Here is a 24,711-nt window from a genome sequence, read left to right as displayed (position 1 = left end):
AACAATTCGGTACCTATTATAGATTGAACTATTTCTTGCTGAATCAAAATTGTTTATCAATAAAAACAAACAGTACAGATACGCAAACATGTCAAACTTATAACACCCCCTCTATTTGCGTCGGGCATTAATAAAAAACCGACGCGATATCATGTCCGCCGTCACTACAAACTTATCCCAAAGTTTTTGTTAGAAGTCCAAAATGTTTCCGCCCGGGATCGAACCGGGGGCCTTCTGCGTGTTAGGCAGATGTGATAACCGCTACACCACGGAAACTATGAGCTACAATTACAAATATTAAGATCAGTAGGCGCGCGCTTGACCTTCATAATGTGAAAGTAATCCAGTTTATTGTACAACTGATTATACGTCGTGATAAGGTGTTGTAAATTAATTGAACTGGTATTATAGTCATATATTTGTGTCTTAATATTTTATCTCACTGTCAAAAGATATCTGATAGTTTCCTTTTATTTTCAATGTGAATCATACACATGTATTGAGGTTTCATGGTAAATATAACACCAATATAGTAGCAATGACTGCTTTATGCATGCATTTAATTTGATGGACATATCGAAGTTTTGATACATTTTTAAATATGCTTCTATTTTTTAAAACGTTGCTGTTGTCGTTCTGATATCAGAGTATTTTATCCTCTAGTCTTCGTTCTTCATTCACGGAAGGACAGGAATTAGGATCCTAACGACGCAAAATCCCCAATTAATAAATAATAATACATAAATAAATATATTAGTACAAATCACATAGATTGAGGAAGCCCCAAAGTAAGTTCGAGAATTGTGTTATATCGAGATATGTGCTAACTCAACGATACTAAATTTTATAACAAATACATATATAGATAAATATCCAAGCCGATCAGAAAAAGATCATTTTCCATCATGACCCGACCGGGGATCAAACCCGGTACCTCTAGGTTCAGAGGCAAGTACTTTAATAAAAACCACCATTTAATAAAACAAAAAATTCTGTCCTCTATAATAATTTAGTCATCAACGACAGTTGCAATACTGAATTAGCTGAGTATGTTCCAGAGCAGTCCTAATGCACTTGAAACCAGTTGCGATCAGCCGGTCCGGGCACTCGGAATCCAATTATATGCGACTTAGAACCGAAGGAGATTCTCGGAGACACACGAGCGTCGTGACTTGTAGTAATTAATGTGTGTAGGACTTGTAGGAGAGGTTAGTTTGAGAAACATTTCAGAATGTAATTAACAATTATGACCAGAATATGAGCAGTCGTAAGAATAGGTTGGTACATAATATTGTTACTTACATGTTTTTCTTGTTATAAATACTTAGATTAATTTACAAACAACATTGAGTGCAAACTTGAATTAAAGATATTATTACAATAATGCGGCTTAAAGTCGATGTACACTTAAGATACAATAGTAAGATAACCTACGACAGGAATTGGTTGGGTTTTGTATAAAGTAGCTTGAAAGGAAATTGAACTTAGCCTATCGTTGGGAATTGAAATATGTTAAGAAAAGGAAGGAAAATACATACTTTAGATATTGTTACATTTGTTTCCTAATAATTATAGATGTAGGCGCGGATTATCGATTTTCATATGATTATACTTTCACCTGAGCATATTTCCTATTACATCTTCAGCCGTTGAGCGTCGGAGCCCAGAGTCGTTATTTCATATTATTATGATTATTCTGTGTACGCAGAATTAATGCCCCGGGGTTAAAAGGGGTTTTTACATCCTTCTATTTCTATGGCCATTACTATAATCATATCTCCCTTTCAAAGAGCCTCGCAATGTAATCACAGTGAATAACATAATATTTTATTAATTCAGCACACCCTTCAGAACGAAACCTTATTAATTCTTCTTTTTGGCGTTTTGGTAGAAACGTACCTATTATAAAATCAGAATCTCGATCAGAATTTAGCAATTCAACATTCTGTCGTCTTTCCATTAAAGATATCTACAGTATTATATGAAAAAATTTCTTCTTTAAATCCAAGCATCATCCCCTCAGTCCTATCTTCTGAAGAAGAACATTTATTATTTCTATCAGATTTCGATGTCGATACGGCAGTCAGTTCTTATCGCAACTGTTTGGAGGACACACCCTGAAATAGTTCCCGGTAAAAATCGCACCGCTATCCTTGATTTATGGACTTTCAATGTGCCCTATAAATAATTATATATAAGACGACCTCGGTGGCGCAGTGGTAAAGTTCTTGCCACTGAACCGAGAGGTCCCGGGTTCGATCCCCGGTCGGGTCATGATGGAAAATGATCTTTTTCTGATTGGCCCGGGTCTTGGATGTTTATTTATATATGTATTTATTTATAAAATATAGTATCGTTGAGTTAGTATCTCATAACACAAGTCTCGAACTTACTTTGGGGCTAGCTCAATCTGTGTGATTTGTCCTAATATATTTATATATTTTATTTATATTCATACATTTTTCTGTTAAACTGAAATTGCTCTTAATTTCAATACGAACTCCCAATACATTGACACGATATAGAGTTTAAAAAGATTTTTTTTTTCAATATATCTTTTGAAATAAATAGGTAGATAAATGTCTTTTCTCATAGAAAAAATGTATTAGATACTGTAAACACATGTTACCCTGCTAAGAACTATATTATATAAAAAATATTATGAAATATTGAATATCGAGATAGACAGACGCGGCAGTGGACTTTGTCTTATAATAAGTAAGGATATCATTATTATAATATTTTGCTGGATATTATGCTATAAGCATGTGAGCCGTCAAATGCTGGCGGTGTAAGCTGCATCAAATTGGATCCTCTCTAATACATTGTGATATGAAGCACATCTGGTCTTGATTACTAGTGCATTAGCCGCATTGCGGGCATCCTGTACATTTGTTAATAATAAATGTATGTGCAAATGTTGAAATACTCATTTACTTATAACTTATTTAAAAAAATGTATTAACTTGCCTATTGGCAGCTTTTAATTATAATTATATTTTTTAATGAGAATTAGAGAATAATATTATAAATTAACTCGAAAAAAAAAACAGTAACCAAAATTTACTCGATAGAAAAATTAATGTTTCCGCCCGGGATCGAACCGGGGGCCTTCTGCGTGTTAGGCAGATGTGATAACCGCTACACCACGGAAACTACGTTCAGTCGCTACGAATTTCTTGATTACACTTTCCTTGTATGATTCTTTTCATAACTATGCCTAAGGACACAGATTAAGGATCACAGTTAAGGACAATTATTGTGGTGTCGATGGGAAAATTATAGGTCATATTTATATATCTCAATATAAAATCTAAATTAAGAAAACATTGTTTTTTTCAAGTATGTGGAATCTGTGATAAAAACTAGTGAAAGAACTCGTTATTTATTCAAATGAGTACGTAACGAGAAGATATTTATTATTTTGTGAGCTCCAAATGTAAATTTTATAAAAAAAATATATCCTTATTCATATTTCCTAAAACCAAATGGAAAATAATTTAGTTTGAACAAACTCTCTTCCAGCAATCCAGTAAATCTAATTAAACGAAATAATTATAAGGAGTGCTTCTCAGAAAATGTTTACAAAATTAAGAACATTAATCTAATTTATTCTATAAGTAAGGCCGGAGCTGTGAATCCAATTGTCCGTTTGTCTGTGTGTCTGTAGATAAATATTCAAAGAGACTGTATTTAAATTAGGTACAGAGATGCCAGCCGAAGGAATAATACATGCTTATTGATTTTGGGTGGATTTGCTCCTCGCACTCTGATTTATGTGACTTTGCCGGCTTTTGTGGTGAAGATCGTTTAGGAATATAAATAAACAAATAAATACATTAGGACAAATCACACAGGTTGAGCTAGCCCCAAAGTAAGTTCGAGACTTATGTTATGGGATACTAACTCAACGATATTGTATTGTATAACAAATACATCTAGATATATAGATAAACATCCAAGCCCCGTCCAATCAGAAAAAGATCATTTTCCATCAAGACCCGATCGGGGATCGAACCCGGGACCTCTCGGTTCAGTGGCAAGAGCTTTACCACTGCGCTACCGAGGTCGTCAAATATATATATATATATAAAATAATATATTATTAGGGTGTGATGCAGCATCAATTATAACCGGCGCGCCGCTGACGTTTAGATTAAATGGTGTACTTGACCTTGAATTTCGTTTTTCTGCGCACGTATAAGTTAACGCTAAAGTTGACGGTGCAACCTATACCCTAAAATATTGATTTTTCTTTGATATGAAACAAAATTCCAGTTTTCTGTGGAAGGTATTCTATTTAGTGCACCGATTCGAATAAGTAGTTCCAAGTCGCTTTTGCTCATAGCACCGATTTATTTTTTCCACCTCGAATAAAATAATATTTTAACTGAGTAGGTAATGCTCAATATGCTAATGCTAAACACATGCTCTACTAATATACTGATAAATTCCAAGCAATGTGGGTCTATTTTTTATAAAATTTAAATTAATTGTTATATTGAATGAAACGTTTATTTATGTAAACTTTATTGCACAACATAAAAAGTTAACAGTAGGTGGAATAATGCCATAACGCATTATCTGCCTCTCTGACAGACACATCACGACATTATATCGACATATTTTTTTATTCGGTTATTTTCAGCTGAACCCGCTTTTCTTCAAATTCACATATTATTCTAATTCCTTTTCCACGATTTGCATATAACTATAATATTGTCTCCCCAGCCTGTTCCGGGTTTTCCGGGTTAATTTATTTGCTGACACAATCTATATGTCTACGTGTGTGATAAAATGCCTAGTAATGGCATTAGAATAAACACCCAATATCATATGACTTGATAGATTATAAATTATGTTAAACAAATTCAAATATTTATTTAAACGCGTATTAAAATTGCTTCGTTTCTCATAAAAATAACCTAATATCAAAGTTTTATGTTTTTGTAGAAATTAACAGTAGCATGAAACAGTAATCTTGATACTTAGTTTGGGGATTAGTGCGGCACCATGCGACGCAAGATGGGATTATGGTAAACAGTTTTGATACGTTTCGTATAAGTAAAAATATGTCAACACAATTCTTAAACAATATATAAAATAGCTTGGTGAAAATGAAAACTAATATAAAAACAGTTATAGATTAAAAGTTGTATATAAACATAGCACTATACTCACATCAAAATTTGACCTTCGAATTTCGCGACCTTTTTTTTAATGCTACCAAGTAACCATCACGGCCTATAAACGCCTGCCACATCAGGGCGCGTCTGTCACACGCGCGTTGGCTACTTTGTGGCCTAGGATGTGATCTTTTACAACAGTACCCTGTAATTACCCTTCAAACCTCTCTCGCCCTTCAAAGCGGAACATAACAATGCAAGCATGCTGTTTGGCAGCAGGAATAGATGAAAGTAAGGTAACCATGCAGAAGACCATTGTAAAAACGAAATATTCGACCTACACAATTCTATACATGTATTTCGAGCGATGAAAAGTCGTAAGATATTCTTTTATTATTCTCTTTGTTTCTTCAAACATCAAAAGAATTTAATTAACTCCATCACTTAGTATCTAAAGAATATTGAGATTCGGAGAAAATATGAGTTCAAAGAAAGTTGATTACTAATTTGTATCTACATTGACTTGTTTTCAAAGAGCAGAATATTAAGTACTTGTTATGTAAATAAATAACTGACACTTACTTGAAAATTGAATCTTACCTCATATTTTAATCTCCGACAGACGAGGTTATGCCCCCATATTCATTTGTTTTATCACCCACTACGTTATACCACTACACGCAATCCCATTTTTACTTTATATCAAAATTAATTTTATTTTCAGTTCGCCAACTATAATAATTATTATCAAATACTTGGCTTTTGCAATAATGCCGCCTAAGGAAGATTTTTTGATACAGTAAACTCAATTGAATAACAATACGTTAGTATACAGTTGAGTGAGAATTTTGTTTACTTACACTTATTCAGTAGCGATTAGCAATGCACATAATGTTAGACAAAAACGAGAAACTTTTAACTAGCAATGGAAACAGTGCAGCTGTATATAATATAAAGGTGTATATTGCGTTTTTCTGAGCACGTTAAAGTTAACATCAAAGTTGACGGTGCAACCCACCCTTATATTTATGTTGTCAATGTAACAATATCAGGATTTATAACAATGTCATACCATCATTTACTTTCTTAGCAAAACTTAACTTGTGCAATAAGCCATTATAGAGTTTATACCCAATACGATCTTGACTGTATTGAAAGTACGTGACGCCGAATTCGAAAACAAATTGTTCCATTCCGCCGTACAGACTACATCCAGTCGATATATTACGTGAGCGCGTAGGCATCGGGTGTGAAATATTCTAATCCCGAATTCAGCCGATAAATAAGTACACTATTTTCCTCTGTAATCGATTATCATTAATCAAAGTCACAACATTTATTTTAAAAAAATAAACTTCCACAGACACTTTTCCACGTCAAATTTTAAATCATTTGTCACATTTCCTACAAACTATCGGCATTCACCTATTAGCGATATTTATCTTTTGTTCGACGAAGTAATTCAATAAAGTTTTGTTGAAACTTTATTAGATTGGCCGTATAGGTTTCTAGCTTTATAATTTCTTATTATTATTTTTTATATTCGAATGTGAAGTTAGAAATATCTATAAACAAATTCAACTGAAGAAATTATAAAATTTTATACAATTACGCGTGATTTTTCTTGAAACACATAATATACTTAGAAAAAAATATATATACCTAGCTACGTACTTTATTCACATGCTTTACTAGTATTTGTGAGTTGTGCTTTGTTGTTTGTTGGGCTTGTGTGAGTTTTACTTGTGTTACTGTGTTATTAAAGGCTGCAACGGCAATACAAAAACTTAATAGACTTTTCATTACCACATAATGGGTACCTTGATACCTTTACCCCTTCGCACGCTACATTTAATACGGTTCCACACAATAAATACTGGGAAATGAACGGGTTGTTCGTAGTTCCCTCGACAAAGATTGGAATTTGTATGGAATTTGTTGGTCTGACTATAAAGACGGTATTGAAATGGTTATGGTTAATATAGACTCCACGAATGTGGACTTATTCTTATATTATACATAAATTGTCCGTGTTAGCTTTTTGAATATCAGTAATTTTTTTAAAGCAGAGGTTGGGGTGATGGAAGGTGTTATTGTAATTCAAAATACGGGTCACTAACGCGTAATTATCATGAATTTAAAAAACAAAGTTGTGTTTTTCTTCAACTTAATTCAATGGCTGGCAAAGCTGCCAGCTTTCGGGTTTCTTTGTAGATTTTCCTTCAGTATTAGTTCCGTATTTGTATTAAATTTAATGTAGTGTTATTTTTGTATCTAAATCGATATAAACAACAAAGGGTGACTTTTTAAACATTGGCATCATTTTATTTACATGTTCAGTGCACGATAGGTATTGAACAACTATTCGTAATGGGGTCATAACTAGTTTCGCGTTAATTTATTCAAAAAATACAATGTGTTTCGTGTTGCTGTTCAGTAATAATTTGGTTTAATTAAATCGCAAACAGAATCGCACAGTCATACAATACACATGCTGCTGTAACATCTGCTTTATATCGTAGTACAATATATATAATTAATGTCATTATACACACATTTTCTACCCACTGACTTCATATAATGGCGATATTTATGTGTTATAATTATAATACTAACTATGTAGCTGACTTAAGTAGTTATTATGACGTAAAATACGTTTTATACTCCTCTTATAACGAGGCGTCTGAAGTATGTACCCTAGCCACCTCATGCCGGCTCTGAACTACCGGCAAACAGTATGCCAAACATTGGCGATTTGATGTACATTGCTGTATTTCATTGCGGTAATTAAAAGCTGTCATACAATCTACGCAATGTATCGTGTAAATTCGCGTCGGTATCTATCTGCGTTCGGCGAGTGTGTAGCCGGCATCAAATAAATTGTGTGCCCAGTCCCAATCAAGATTATTCACTACAGAATAGACTCGTGTTTTGTAGAACATATTAAATTGTTAAATTATTTTATTGATTTGATGAACGGATTTTGATGTTTGGTCTGTCTGTATTAAACATCAAATATATTATAATTTCAGATTTCACAAATCAATATTTTTTTATGTTACAAAATAAAACTTCATAAAATTTTGTCCAGTTATATTTGCAAGGAAAAACGAATTGCAGCCATCTATTTATATAACACAATTTCTAACTTTTTATATGGCCTACCACTTTGCTAACTTTTTTATGTTGATGTCACATAGAATCCAATACGAAATATGGTTTAAGTTTAACCCGAGTGCCTATGCCTTTTTCAGAGTTAAATTCAATCATACTCAATATTTCATAAAGTGGGCCTCTTGGGAGCGGCTGAAAATATATAACCTTTTTACTCGACCCCCAGTAACATGACCTATATCATAATTTTGTGAATATTAATCCGACGATGGCTCTTTGGGAAAATTGTTGTTTCTTATCAGATGACAAAGCTTTTTATCCTTTAGTCGTCGTACGATATGCATAGGAAGACATAGATTGGTCTGATTCCATAAACCCAACGTAAACCCCAACACGCATTAAACATAACAAAACTAAACGAAGCAAACAAATTAAGTCGTTGATGGCGCTCCCCAATAGAATAGTTTTTATAGCCATCATTCCAGGGCATCATTTTTCATAACCCGTATCTTTATTACAAAAGTGTCACTCTGATAAAGAAAATTATTTAGGCAATTCTTTTCGGCAAGGACACACCTTTAGACTGAAGGTGAGGCGTCATCTAATATAGCTTAAATGGACAATCCATTCGTCTGCTATTGAATTTCAAAGACACGAAAAATGTTTGCCTAACCCACTATAGTTCTGTGGCCTGAACACTATGATTATTTGTTAGGGTGAGCCGTGATTATGACACCTCGTTACGACGCCTACCGTCAACATCTCAGTGTCCTTATTGAGCACATAACATATTTATTTTTGAGAGATTTTTATTATATATTGCTTCTCACATAAAAGGCTCCTTTGTTAAGCAGCCATCAAAATTGGTGGAAGAAACCACCAATTTTGATATATATTTGATTAGACGGTATCACTAACTATAATATCGAACATCAAAATAATGGCCGGGATAATAATTGAAATATTTAAGAAACCAACTAATTGGATGGATATCAAAGTTGTAAAACTGACGCATCATTTTGGGGCAAACATAAACTTCATTCTAAAAACTAGCAATCATTCCTATTTACATTATTCAAAAATACTCAATGGCTGAACATATTCGACTAGATCCATATTAATATTATAAATCTTAATGTGTTTTCGTTTGGCTTTCTTTCACGTGAAAACGTAGCATTGGATAAAGGTGATTTTTGGTGCGGAGATAGTGTGCTGCAGTTTTTTCTTTTTTGTTTATTTATGGCGTGACAGAGATGAGTACTGGGACGGAAAATAACGAATATATCAATAATTATTTTAAGTCGATAGTCTAAAGGGTTCGCTTAAGCCGCGGTTGGCCCACTTCGTGTGTGACAATAGGTTTTATTTGCTTGGAAATCACGAGCGACATGCGACTGAAGCCGTAGGTACTCTATCCAGTTATGTGGCGGGTCGAGGTCGAATGAATTCAGCCCTATATTCATAGCTAAGAAGCTAATAAAATATCCATGCTAATATTATAAATATTTTAGACTTTTCTTCTCTTTCTTTATGTGTCTATGACGCTTTCAGTCGCTGGGCCTATTTTTATGTGCACTAGTTGTAGTTAATGACCCGGGAGTGCAGGCTACCGCAGGCGGAGTTGCGGGCAACAGCTAGTACGAATATAAATATATGACTATAAAAAAAAATACCCAAAGTCACACTGTGTAACAATTTGATGTGAATGTGGGAAAACATTGTCCTCTCTGTCATAAGTCTTTCTCGATCCCGTCCTCTGTTTCGTGTGAGCGTTTTACCACTTTCTTCAGCCATACAGCTTCTGAGCCTAGCTAGCCGTTTTCCTATTTATCTCCACTTCGAATACTTAAAAAAAAATTGTGATAAAATGATCATAATAAATAAATATAACAAGCCAAGATCCAACTCTTAATCGTTTTTAAGAAAAAATATAACTCATAAAATCATAACTTAGAAGTTAGTTTGGGCAACTGCCCAGTATATGTATATGAGAGAGCAGAAAGAAAAGATTTTCAAAATTTTTCAACGGCTCACGGTTTAATAAATACTCTGATAAAGTTTTTTATAACAAAAAAATACTTTATAAAAAAAATCCTTATAGGTTTTTAAATTGAAATACATAGTCAACGAAATACCTAATAGACCGTGTATAAAAATACACCATTATATATTCCACGAAGAGAATAGGGATACAAATCAACTCGTAAAGTAGATAATGAGTTACAAAATAATAATTCAATTATTTTCATAAATTGTCGCAAGAAATCTTCCTTATTCAATTTCACTGTGCAAATTCCTTAGATAAACATTTTTTTCAACTCCAATAAGAATGATTAATCCCCACTGGGTTTCAGAGAGATTACGCCCAGATAACGTTAGCGTTTTTTTATTACTCCCCCTTTTCGGTAATTTATATTTTTCGCTGTAAATTAGGTTAATTACGACAAGGGTTAAATGATAAATGTCACTCTTTTGAATTTACGTCGTGTGAAAGAAATTAGAGGCCGTTGATGTCAAACGAGACTGGAAAAATATCAAGACAAGACACTAAGGAGTGCGATGCAGACGAGTCAGCTTAAAATGTAAACCAAGTTATTAGGTATTTTGTGACGGGCTTAAATATTATGCACACTAACATAATGCGAAAGTCTACTCTCGGCTAAACAACTGGGGCGTTTTTGATCAATTAGAATAAATATAGGAGGCCTAGCATAGGCAACCGCGAACTGCAACAGCTAGTGTATAAAAGTAACAGTCCAGTCAACTAACTCGGCTCCATCCATGAGATGTTTCCGTAATTAGGTATATTGTGGCATTTTTCACTAAATGCATATTCCGCCATTGGAACACACACAAGCATCCTGCACATTCACTAGCACGACAGATATATATAAATAGATGACTAAAATATTTATTGATATCAAAATAATTGTGCTAGCATAATAGCGTTTGTTTTATACACTCTGTCTGTGCCTTAATTAAACTATTTATATAATTCTTGTGTGTATTTCGTTTACGTCTGATAACTAATGAGAATAAAACTAATCTTTATTTAATAATTTCTATTTATTTAATACTGTTAAGTTTACTTCACCCTCTTAGTTTACTTTTTTCTCTTTCCATCCAAAGGTTGGCGATAAGTCCACCTTTGCACTCATTATGTTTGAATATCTTGTTGTAACTTGTAACTCCTTTGTGAATGGTGCAATGAAGAGTTTATCTATCTATCTATCTTTAATACAACAAGTACTACCAACAAAAACTGTATGTTGGTAACATTCAAACTTTTAATGCATGTTTACCCACGTGACTGCGCAAATAATTTTACGATCAAAACAAGCTCGTATATCGGTGTTACACGTGAGCTTAGTTTCCCAAAGCGTTACTTGAGTCCTTTATAACTTATAAATAAACTAGCAAAGTGCTTGTCTGGCAGTTTGAAAACAGGAGTCCGTATAAGTTGCGCTTCTTAGAATTTCTTTGAAAATACTTTGACTAAACCCCTTGGACTTTTTGGAGTTAAGATACTTACATCTTTCTTTATAATGTAAATAGACCTGGGCTTTGCTTTTGTAGATATTTCGGGATAAAAAGTATCCTAGATCGTTCTACCCGTGTAGGTACTACAACATATGTCTAGTAGGTTTTGAGTTAACATACATTTGGATATGTTTTTACGCATACAAAAAGCGTGGACTTTACACATTATTGTACTATGAGTGTGGACTTTGACATTAATAACGAACGAGGTATGTCTACATATTTGTAGTTCTATGTTCGAAGTCTACTCGGGTCTACGTCAGGATGAAATATCGACGTAGAACGATGTCATCGCATATTTCATGAAAGCTCATTACTGTTCCCCCCTGTGTACCTATTACAAATTAATTAAATTCGTATTGAAAACCACGTGACTTGTTGTTATAGGGGCTCAGATGTATTGTTTAATGATACATTGGTTCGGATATATTTACCGAGTTTTAGCCATGTTTCTTCCCTAACAGTCCCGACTTTTTATTATTATACTGGGTATAAACCCATACTGTGTGTATTCCCTAAACAGAGTGATTTTATAAACATCTGCAAAATTTTCACACTCAAAATCGTAATAAATATATAACTACAACAGTATCCAACAGTCTGAGTAAGAAAATATAAATAAAAAACAAATGTATAGTCAACGTCACGTCACTCAGCATGACCTCTCTATGTGGTAGTAATATCGAATTCAAAACGAATTGGGATACTCTCGTATAAAAAACAAACAACTTCAATGCGGCCACAGAACAGACAGAACCGTAAAATTAAAACCGTAAATCGTAAAAAACTACTGGACTCGTTCGATCAAAACAAATGTAGTAGGGCCAATAAAAGGAGAGAACGTAGCAAACAAATATATTGAAAAAGTTAGCCCGAGGGGAATTCTCATCACGCCCGCAGACGATTACTTTGACTTTATTACCCCATTGATTTTAGTATATATACACGGCCTGATAGATTTAATTATTTTAATATTAATATACAAATCACAAAAATTGATTGAGCCTTTGAGCCTACCAAAAGTAAATTCGAAACTTGTGTTATGAGACATTAATTCAACAAAACATATTTTCTTAATATACTAGCAACCCGTCCCGGTTAAAACGCTCGGGTAAAACAAATTATACAAACGCGACAAGGTGATTTCATTTTATAATACGTAAGGATACATACATTTTTGTTTTGTAAATCTGACACTAGTGTAAGTAAATAACAAAAGAAAACTCGAAAAGTAAAGAGAAAGACATTCCAAAACCTTATTATTATTATCACACAAATAATAAAAGCATACAGATCAACTCTTCGAATGAAACAAATTGAAGCATCCTTTTAACAATCGTTAGATTTTTAATCAAAGTTACTTCGGATCCCTTGTCCAAGGACAAGGAGTAATATTCAAAAACAAGTAATAAAAATGTTATAGCATTGCTCTGAACAAAAGTCATCATAATTCGTTATACTTTATTTACTCCCTCGATAGAAATGAAAACATGTTTTTTTTTATATTTAACAAAACTGGTTTGCTAGTGCGATCCAGGTCCAACTGAAAAAGACGATTTTCCATGGTCACCTGACCGAAGATCGAACCCCTTATGTCCGGAATGATGATCATTATGTCACAGAGGTCTTCAGGTTCTATTTATCTATTATACTAACAAGCAGAAAAACAGGCCCTCCTGATGGGAAGTGGTCACCGCCGACGATGGATACCTGCCAATACCAGATATATCTATCGACTTAAAATTGCTAAATATTACGGCAATTAAGTATATAATAAGGACTTAATTGCAATAAATAAGCAATAGCGCAGTGGTTAGCGTGTTCGGCCTGTGTTAGTGGCGGTTAAGACACTAACAATGGTCGGCCATTGGATGGGTGACCAAAAATGCATTAACCTGAGCTCCTTCGTGCTTCGGAAAGCACATTAAGCCGTTGGTCCCGGTTGTATTTGTAGTCGTTAACACAAAGACAAAGATTATTTATTTGCAAAAATATGAGTTTAGGTAATTTTTTTTACAATGTGGTGTTAAAAGAAAACTTTAATTCTACATGTTTCACCGTCCACACGGGTATGCAAATTTAAATGGAGAACATGCTATCATCCCACAAAAGTAAATCGAATGAAAAATGAATGAAAGATCACTTTAATACATCATGACCCGACCGGGGATCGAACCCGGGACCACTCGGTTCAGGGGCAAGTACTTTACTATTGCGCCACCGAGGTCGTCATGTCAATGATAAAATAAATATTTATATATCTAACACGTGCAAACCATTGAAAAAAAAAACACAAATTTCAGGTAGAGTCAAAAGGCAATAAATTAGAAGCAGATATCAAGTTTGTTCGACGGATCCGTAATCCGGATTTATCGGCAGGTCCCGTTCAAGGCAAGGAAAGAATTAAAGGATTTATATAAGTCCCACGATTAATGTTCAACTATTGTCTGCTATTGCACTGTGGAAGTCAAGGCAATGACTGAACTATTCAATTTTATATGAGTTAAATAATAAGGGGTAGTAGAATTATTATCTATAACAAAATTATGTTTTTGATGCATGGAATGAAATATAACTAGTTGAATTCTAGGTACAGTCAGCAGCACATCAATCTACCTACAATAGCCGAAGGGGTAATCGGATATTTGTTCACTGTACAATGTAAACAGGGAAAAGAGTTTTTTAGAAGTACATGGAACAATTACGATTCACATACTTGAAAAAATACTAAGTACTAAAAGAAATTAAATGTACTATTAAAAAAAATGTAGTAGCTCCGACGAGTCAGGTCAGAGGTTAAAATAAAATTAAAGCAATTATTAACATCCACATTTCAGCAGCTAATCAGAAAACTTTGGCTTCATAACGATAAACGCCAGCCAACGATTGTGGCCATGCTCTCTGTTCCAAGAGGTCATTTCTCGAAATAGCTTTTAGGAGTAACCATTTAATATTTTTTGCTCCCTTTTTGTACTTTGCTCAAATGCCTACGATTGTTGCCAATATTTTGTCTTCCCTTGTCGCGCCGCTTGAGATTGAGATTGGGATTATGTTCTAGACGCTGCTGTTGAGGCCATTCCTAATAGTAAACTGATATAAAACTCTTGCAAGATTATTTATTTTGCTATAGACAAATTATAAAAATGACTAAATGTACAAAATGAGTTCTAGTTTTGTATTCAAAATATATCAACTATTATTTTCTTTAACTTTCGCTTTGTACACATAACTACATACACAAATAGTTATAATTTCAACCACCACCACAAATTCACACTGCAAATACTTCAGTCTGGCTACGACCCCGGCTTTTGATCAGATTTTAAAATGTATGTAACAGTAGACAAAAAAAGTCTTATTTAATAACTGTCGATTTATATTGTTCCCATTAATTCCCGAGCTGTTAAGTACATAAACAATGTTTCTTGTCGTAAATCTATCGGACTGTTTACAACTGGTCAGGTTTTGCCAAATGTAATAAACACGAATACGTATCTCGATTTTATTCGATTCTTCGCAGTCTGTATTCAGTATTCCAGTGATTCTCGACTGGAAGAAATCGGGTCAGTGGTAGTTTGTTTCTGTTATAATTCGAAGAGTTCACTGCTCTCCTTAGGACCGAGGTTATCGATTCGTCTTGTATCTCGGTATGTACGGGTTTATTTACACTGATACTCATTCAAAAATAATCTGTCACATCTCCAAATTCAATGGTAAATAATAAGTGGTCTATTAAAAGGTGCTTTTACACGACTCTAAGTCATATATTAGTCGATGTATGAATTAGATTGGCGTAAAAACTAATTTGGTACATTGTTCGACATATTGATAATTTGGTCAAAAAAGTTCTTCTGATTCCTGAACGTAATAATTATTGAATTGATTTTTATGTTTATTTTATGATTCATTTTCCTTTATTAGATGCCTATTCAAATAATACAATGTAGTTATTTTCGAAGTTTAAAAATATATTGAATGTACAAAAAGATTTGATGCTATAAAATAACACAATAATCATAAAATGTTTATTGCCAAAAGGTTAGACAAAATTTTATACATTACACCTAACTTTTTTATTCGTTTATCGATTTATAAACATTAACAGTTTGTGAGTGGTTTTCTGTTTTTGATAAAAATGTTAAAACGAAACTATATAATACAAAATACGCATAATAAATTAATTGACAATCAATTAAGATAAATAAAGAAATGTAAAATATCTGATATCGCGAAATTATGCGTGTTACTTTGATACTGTTAATCATCGCAGACATATCGGTAGCTGGAAGATTATCCTTGTCAAATCTTCGAAAATCATATTTTTACAAGACTCGTTATCCTCGTAACATGCCGCGTCCTCGGGTGCTCCACGGCCAGTCGGCTGCCAAGGATGAATATCCTTATGTGGTCTCACTTATAATTGAAGAACCAGACAAAGTCAAATATAGGTCATGCACAGGATCACTAATTACAGATAAATGGATTCTTACGGCGGGACACTGTATTGTACCCGATTTGAAATTTGTAAAATGTGGTAATATGAGCATATCTTGGCAGAAAACGGAATGTAAATCGGAAATTTTAGAAAAGATATCACATCCGTCATATTTCCAGACCGGTTTTCTTACTATCGCAGATATTGGTTTAGTACGAATTAATGAAGTTATGAAGGGCAGAGCAGGAAGACTGCACGCAGCCGACGGAAAAACACTTTTAGGTCGTGCGGTGCGCTTCGCTGGCTTCGGAATGACATACTACTCATACGATTTTGGCCCTAAACCATTCGAAGACTTAGAAGCCGAAGACGAAACAAGAGAAATACAGACAGGAGACGGCGTAATATTTGACGTTAATGATTTTCTAGTGATCGCTCCGAAATGTATTAACATACGCCATGGACCCTATTTTGGCGATTCTGGTGGACCATTATTTGTGGATGGCAAGATTGCGGGCGTGTTGTCAACAGGACTCCATGATCACAGAGATTCTAAGACATTAGTGAATCGCAAACACCCGGAACATAATTTTTATACACCTATCAGCGTTTATCTAGATTGGATAAGGCTGACCATTAACAATACCTAATAATTTTAAGTAAACATATAATTTATTACTGCAATATTGTCACTTAACGAACCCAGAAGCCATTTCTTGTTTGAAGATTCGTGATCACTGGTTTCATAAAATATTACATTGATATTATTAACGTATGCAGAGAATCTAAAAGATAATTTTCTAAAAAAATATATTGAAAACGGATATCAATCATCCTGCTTTTAAATATTTTATTTGCAAATGTTTGTCTGTCTTATTATTTAATTCATAAAATAGCCCTATGGCTAAAAAAGAATTTGCTCCGTTACAGCCACATCAACAAGGTTTTGGTACACCGTTTAGTTTGGAAGTTACATTTTCCATTACTAGAGCATTTTTTATCGAGGATGGCTACTAATGAAATTGTCATTATGTCAAAAACGCGTTGAAAGAGTTCATCATCAAAAATACGAACTGCCCGAAAGCCAAAAACCAGGACCGATTTGACCACTGCATTTTTATATTTAAAATTTATCATGAATCGTAAAAATTGGAGCACTAGAAATTTTGTCCCAACCAAATGGAAAATTGAAAAAAAGGCAATAAATTTTAAATAATAAAAATATACTACTTTATTTTTTTATTGATTTCATGATTTTGTATTAATTTTATTTAAAAGTATCTACTTAAATATATTAAAAATCGTTTTTTAATATGTTTTATCGAATTATATTCATAAAAAATAAAATTCTGACCGTCCATAATAAATTAAACTGATTCTATTTCCAAAAAACACCCCAAAAAACAGACAAAAGTAGATAGGTACTTCTTAATATATCTTCCCACAATTATCTAGTACAAATAGTTTTCATAGCAAACCTGAGACAGAAGAATAGACATGACAAAACTGTAGGAGTTCATTATTTCCTTAGGACACAAACAAATAAGTTAGCTGAAAAAGTGCACGAAATTGAAATTGTTGTAATAAAAGAAATCAATACTCATAAAATATTTATTATCAACGACCTATACTTTACACTATTGATTTTATTCATTTCCCGAGAATTGTGAAGTCGTTTATGAGTTATTCAAATAAATAGTGTATCTAGAAATCTTTACTAGATTGCAAAATATCAAAGGAAGATGATAACATTAAATACATGTCCTCATGAAGTAAAAGTCGGAGTTCGTTACATCATGTATGTTAATTTAATGCTTTTGATCATCACAGAAGTATCAGATACGAGAAGATTTCCCATGTCAAGTATTAGGAAATTTAGAACTCATCGTAAACCGACTCTACGGGTGATCCACGGCTGGCCGGATTCCATGAATGAATATCCTTATGTAATCGCTCTCATATTTAATGAAACATACTACAGAAGTTGCACAGGTTCACTCATAAAAGAAACGTGGGTTCTTACTGCAGCACACTGTATTTCACCTGATTTAGCATATGTGAGATGTGGTAATATGAGCATCCCTTGGGAAGAAACTAAATGTAAATCAAAAATTTTAGAACAGATTGTACATCCATCTTATATCGAGTCTGATATTGCGATCGTTATAGATATTGCTTTAGTGCGCATTGAGGGACTAACAAAACATAGTCTAGGAAGATTGCATGGAGCTGATTTTAAAACACTTATAGGTCGTGCGGTGCGCTTCGCTGGCTTCGGGATGACATATCACTCATACGATTTTGGTCCTGCACCATATGATGAATTATGGGATAAAGACGAAAAAAGGGAATTACAAGTGGGTGAAGGTGTAATTTTTGAAGTCGAAGAATTAATAGCTGTGGCTCCAAAATGTACCGATATACGCCATAGTCCCTATTTTGGAGATTCTGGTGGACCATTGATTGTCGATGGTAAAATTGTGGGCGTGTTAGCCTTATTAATCTATGATTACATGGCAAGCGGTCGTTATATTGATGAGAAACATCCAGATCATTATTATTATATACCTGTCAGCCCATATCTTAACTGGATACGATGGACCATCAATAGTAAAACTCGACATTAACTAATACAAGTCTAGGATTAATTTTCTAATCTATTGACCGGTAAGAATGAAAAAAGTCAACGGCAGAATCGAAAATGCGTAAAAAAGCTTCATCTAAGAAAGTATTACTGAAAAACAACTTAACGACATGCGTTCTTGCCTACAATTTACAATGTGAACTTGATCGCTAGCATAAAAGCATTGAACTAAATTGAATGGTATGCGAGAGAAATATGGAGACCGTAAAACTGGTAGATCGAGTCAGTAGAAAAACGCTATCTTCCAACACAAAAATCATTGATGTTGGAGAGGAGGCATCTAAATTGAAATGAAATTGACGAGTCGGCAAAATTCGAGTGGCCGCACCACACGCGATCTTTTTATCTTGTGATTTATGAAACCCTAAAAATGTCTATTTGAAGATAACTGAACTTGTAGCCCGTGGTTGAAAAGATTTGACATTTGATAGCGAGATCGGACAATGGTTGAATTTTCAAAAAATAATGCAAATTGTAATTTAGCCTTACGTCGAGATGAAGCGGGATCAATCAACTAAAAATGTACTATATATATATTTAACAGCCCCGTCGTAAAAAACTTGACAATTAAATGTATGTTAATTTAAGCGCTCACGTCGTTAAAATATGCAATAACTAGATAAAAGCTATTATGTCTATGTAAACAAGGGCTTAAGGCTAGTTGAGAGAGCTTACGCTGGCTTTTCTTTGTCTGAGTGCAATTAAAATTTCGTGTAGCCGTTGCATCTACTTCACTTACTTTGAAATGTGAAAAATCGACGAAACTATAATTTTTTGGATGCAATACGATTCGATTAATCGAGGTATTTTTATCTCTTTTGCATAAAATTTTCGTTATAAACCATAATCATCATATAAATTAATAAATTTTTAACACAATTATTTAATGGAGCACTACTACTTTCACCGGATAACGCGTAATGACGACCGCAACAAGTTGGTTGTCAAATTTTGGCACTTGATGATATTCTTTTTGCCAGGCAACTTAACTAGCAATGTAGTATGTAAACTTAGTCAATAATCAAGAATACTCTCAATTTCGTATATAATAAGATCGAAGTTAAATAAAATACTTGAGCCATGTTTTTATTTTTATTTTATTTATTTGTAACGTTTTCTTTCATATTAAAAACATTATTGAATATTTGTATGACTTTTAGATTTTAGAAAATCAAGATTTTCTAGGAAATTATATTGTTGTGTAATCATTAGACATGATCTAACAAGTACCTATTACCTTAGTTATTATTAGTTACCATTAATTATTAGTTACCATCAATGTTTCAACCTCTTTTTCTTGAAAAAATAAAACCCCATAATAAATGTGATCATATAAATAAATATCAATTTATTTATAAATAAATATCAATTTATTTATATGATCACATTTAATATTATAATTTTATTTCAATAATCACATTTAATTGCGTAAATCGATCGTAATTGTACTAATGCATCTATAGTGATATGCCAAAAACGCTCACATCGAATTGTATAGAATAAATTCCGTATGAGCACTCTTTACCAAAACTCTATGTAACCACCTAAATTGTTTGCATAGAAGTAATTTTCTTATCAAAGTTCAACAGTAGTGACGTACTCGGTTATTTTGTTCTTCTAGATAGGTACGTAATTCTGTGATCTCAATATTTTATATGAACACATTGTATCGTATTGGTCATTAGGGTATTATCACAATGGAGTGCCGATTTCTCTGCCTTCCAATATATGGGGTCAGATAAATTGTCCCGGTTAACTTGTTAGCGCTCGTGTAAGTGAACATATTTGTTTCATTTTTTAATTATTATTCGCTATTATGTTTGACATTGTTAATAAATTTTATCTGCATCTGACTCAGTTTTTTGTACAATACCCAAAAACGAAGTGTTATGGGATCGGTGAAAGGTTTCAAATGGTAATCACAGAGAATATATAAAAATAATGTATGTATGGTCTATATAATTGTATGAAAATTTGTCAAACTAAAATATAGTGTTTTGTTTTTATTTTTGTGAAATTGGGTTTTTTTTATCTGCAGCCTGTAATTTTTACTAATTCGTAACTGTAGATGGTGATCGTGTAATACATTGAGTAAAAAGTACTAAAAAGGCTTGATCAGCTTATTTTAAGTGATTTTTCAGTCAGAACCACGGGATAAATTCGATACTAATATTTCTAAAAACACAAGGGCACTTACTACGCTAGTTCTATCATATTTATCTCCATATTATACATAATTAATTCATATTATATGATTCAAGCCGTATAGAATCGACCACAGTGCCCGCTCATTTGCGTCGTCACGATAAAGCCATTGTTGTATCTGGAACGCTATCATTATCAACACAAAGTGAAGCATCCACAGCGATGACTAGATACAATATACCCTGATATGTATTAGATTGGTCTGTTATTAAATAATCTAAATGTACGCATAGTCTATCGTGATCACTTTGTACTTTAGTGGTCTATGTTATCTATATAGTACACTAACGGCTTGCCCCTGTTTTGTTCGGGTAAAACCATAATAAAAGTAGTAGTATGTCACTCCTGAAGTTTTCGCCAATCTCTGTATCAAATTTCATCGAAATCCATTTGTTCATTATTGAGTTTATTCATTACAAACAAGAATACAAATTGTTCCTCTTTATTATAACATTAGCATGGATATTCAGTGGTCTACGTGATTTGCAAAATGTTCGAGGGAAGACAACATCGCACTTTTTGAAGTGAACTGCCAATTCTATTACAAATGTAGTCTGTGGTCAACTATAACTAGCAGTATCACCCAACTCAGTATGGCACTCATGCCATACTTGATGACATCAAGTCAGAACTTGAACAAGGTTTGCCCCTACCGCCAGGGCCGGGCGGGAACGTCCAGCCAGCCAGACATTTATTCCCTATAATATAAGTTTTATTATTTATCAGCATTGAATTCTTTTCACAAAAGAATTTGAATCAGAGAATTTAATCTTTTCTTTCAGAAAATCGTACAAAAGGCGTCCATCTATTATCATCGGCGGGAAGTCAATCGTAGTGATTCACCACTGCACTAATGTTCACATAATCGCCCGCCGAATCCCCGGATTTCTATTCAATAGACTCATAGACAGACGGACTTACACAATAGACGGACATTACCAGTATATTTTACCAGGCCGTAGTCGAGTTTGCAATTCACTATCGAATCTTTTCGCAATGCAACGCACTCACAGTTTTGTATTGTGACACAACCGTAAGTTGATTGCTTAGGCTGCGTCTCACTTAGCGTTGAAAAGACGGGATTTTTTTTTCAAAGTCCTTGGTTATTTTCCAAGTTTTATTTTAAGTTTCAAGTTTTTTATCAATAAAACGGAAAAAAACGGGAATCTTAAAAGAAACGGAAAAGTATTGTGTAAATGTTTTTTCAAAGAATATTTTCATTATTTTGGACTCAATTGTGAGATGTGGATAACAAAGTCGTACTACACACACATGGATTCCCACACCTTTACACCTGAGCCAGAAAACGCACAGATGAGAGAGATAACATAACATTTTGGATCTGTTTTCCAAACAAATGATATTGTTTTTCACAAAGAACCTATTTGTCTCGAAATTCTCCTGATAAAAAAGTCACATAATGACGCCCAATTGGGTGCAAATATTCAAACTTCTCCGAATCTTCTATTTAGAAAAAGTTCGCAAACCCTCTTATTTGCAAAGTTGATAAGAGTGCTCAACTTGAAGCCCCATTAGGCATCGCTCAATTTATTTCAAATGAAGCCACTTTTGCTTTTGTTCGTAACATTCACTATTTCATTCGTTCACTGCTTCTGTCTTGAAAAGAGTGGTAAGTATATTGGGCGTTTTGAAATCGCCACTTTGTTAGGGCCATTGCCCATTAATAGCATTTGGAAAATCAATGGCAGGCCTTTCGGTTTCCAACTTCAGGCGATGTCTTAAATGAATCGTTTCTGTTTACTTACTGAATCCCACCCCTACTGTTTATTGAGCCGGTCAAATATTTGGCTTATTTACATCACAGACAAAAATCCTATTTCAAGATTTACGATCTCATAATTAATGTTTTAAAGTTTGGAAGTTAAACACTGACTTAATTTTCATAAAAAATCTACAATATTGTACTTATAACATAAACCATAAATAGTTCTACCGTCCTCTGAATAGTTACACACACCGGTTAACAAAACAGTATCACGCCCAGGGACAACTAGAGCCAAAGCCATGTGTAATCAGTTTACAACACTTTAACTATAACGACGAAATAACACTAATAATAGTTATATATACTAAATAATTATAAATAAATATTTAAATTATATAATAATATTAAGATGTATAAAATGTGGAACTAACTGCTCGCTTGAAAGCAAGGAGAACTCGACATATTGACTCAGAAATAGCATTCCAAAGCCTAATTGCCTGTACTTTCAACGACTTGCTCATGAAAGAGGTCCGATGGAGAATGAACTCATTCTACTTTTACTTTGCTTTCAAGCCAGCATAGTAGAAAAATATACAATTTTAAATCTGGCTTATTTCCACGAGATTCCGACCTCTGTACAGCATTAACTAGAAAAGTGACCGTAAGACCCCTCAGGGACAGGCGTGTGAAACGATTGATATTTTATTCATGAACACCTGAATTCCTCGAACAACTGTGCGACAAGGAGAGAAGATTTCCAATATGTCGCACGGACACAGAGCCTATTTTTCGATAATGATCACACTGGAATAGGCTATTGCGTTTCGTCACCGACTATCACGCGATGTCCGATTGTGCGATTACATTGATTGAAACTTATTGTAGTTGACTGGAATTTTTTGTTGTGAAATTTTTCAAATTAAATAGAACCATAAAAATTAAATATACGTAATATATACGGCCATGGCATATACAAGACGTATTGTACTATTGGATAAATGTATATTATTTTCAACTGGTTTTATTTGATAGACCCAAATCTTATCTGTGACTTTGTCAATATGCTTGTCAATGGTCTGACAACCTGATCTGATCCACCCTGTGGAGTGAAGAAGTAAAATAAGAAAACGTACCCTGGGCTCTGACGCTTAATAGCTGAGGAAGAAACCAAGGGTGAGTTGCACCAGTCAACTTTGAACTTTTATGTGACGTTTAGATAAAATGGCGCACTTTCCGTTTGTCTGCACAGGTTTTAACGTTAACGTCAAAAGTGCAACCCACTTTTAAAAAAACATTCAGATGAGACTTACTATTCACATACCTTCATATATTAATTGTTTAAACGCAGTGTTTCACATAACCTAGAAGCTAAGGTTAACTTTCCATTTCAATATTTGTTTAGGTTTGAGCTTCAATTGAAAGCAAATGAGAAAATGTTTATCTAAGCTTTCTAAATTCTATAAGATAGTGGCATTGAAATTGAATTCACGGTAGAAAGATATATTCTATTGTATTCATTAAATCTTTATTGTTTCAGATAAATAGAAGTGAATTATTTTCCACACAAGTCATTTGCGTTTAGTTAGTTTAAATCCAATAACTATGTACATTAGGTAATAAAAATCTTTGCACATATCAAATTGTATGTACAGTTATTAAAATAAATAAGATTCGGAGGGCGGAGTATTTTAAAAGAATGAACAACCTTGAAATATCCGTATCGAGGCAGCAATCAGCCCATTGTAGTTGGGCAAAAATTACGAAGACTAATCCAATGTTAGCACTCGGTTTTTACCACGAGTATTAGGGCAATCCCGCTCCATTGTCCAAAATTAGTCCACGGCCGTAAGCTGCAAGGTTCGACTCATCCTTGCCATAAACTCGTTATTCACGCCAGGTAAAGCAGAAAAAAATATTTAGC

At 33.7% G+C, this 24,711-nt stretch overlaps 2 protein-coding genes and 2 non-coding genes across 4 annotated transcripts; 2 read left to right on the top strand and 2 right to left on the bottom strand.

The window, feature by feature from the left end:
- Window positions 1-203: 203 nt before the first annotated feature.
- On the bottom strand, window positions 204-276 carry TRNAV-AAC (transfer RNA valine (anticodon AAC)). The gene has a single exon. It is a non-coding gene; the product is annotated as a tRNA-Val (tRNA).
- Window positions 277-3,083: 2,807 nt separating this feature from the next.
- Window positions 3,084-3,156, bottom strand: TRNAV-AAC (transfer RNA valine (anticodon AAC)). Its single transcript has one exon. It is a non-coding gene; the product is annotated as a tRNA-Val (tRNA).
- Window positions 3,157-15,797: 12,641 nt separating this feature from the next.
- LOC128671639 (chymotrypsin-1-like) lies at window positions 15,798-17,461 on the top strand. The gene has a single exon (XM_053748300.1). The coding sequence runs from the start codon at window positions 16,017-16,019 to the stop codon at window positions 16,863-16,865; it is 849 nt and encodes a 282-aa protein (XP_053604275.1). The 5' UTR covers window positions 15,798-16,016; the 3' UTR covers window positions 16,866-17,461.
- A 117-nt stretch (window positions 17,462-17,578) lies between these two features.
- LOC128671638 (mast cell protease 3-like) lies at window positions 17,579-20,852 on the top strand. The gene has a single exon (XM_053748299.1). It carries the CDS (start codon window positions 17,958-17,960, stop codon window positions 18,840-18,842), a length of 885 nt encoding a protein of 294 aa, XP_053604274.1. The 5' UTR covers window positions 17,579-17,957; the 3' UTR covers window positions 18,843-20,852.
- The last annotated feature ends 3,859 nt before the right edge of the window (window positions 20,853-24,711 follow it).

Source organism: Plodia interpunctella, chromosome 8 (assembly GCF_027563975.2).
Source record: "Plodia interpunctella isolate USDA-ARS_2022_Savannah chromosome 8, ilPloInte3.2, whole genome shotgun sequence".
Taxonomy (NCBI): domain Eukaryota; kingdom Metazoa; phylum Arthropoda; class Insecta; order Lepidoptera; family Pyralidae; genus Plodia; species Plodia interpunctella.
This window is presented reverse-complemented; position numbering and strand designations above follow the sequence as displayed.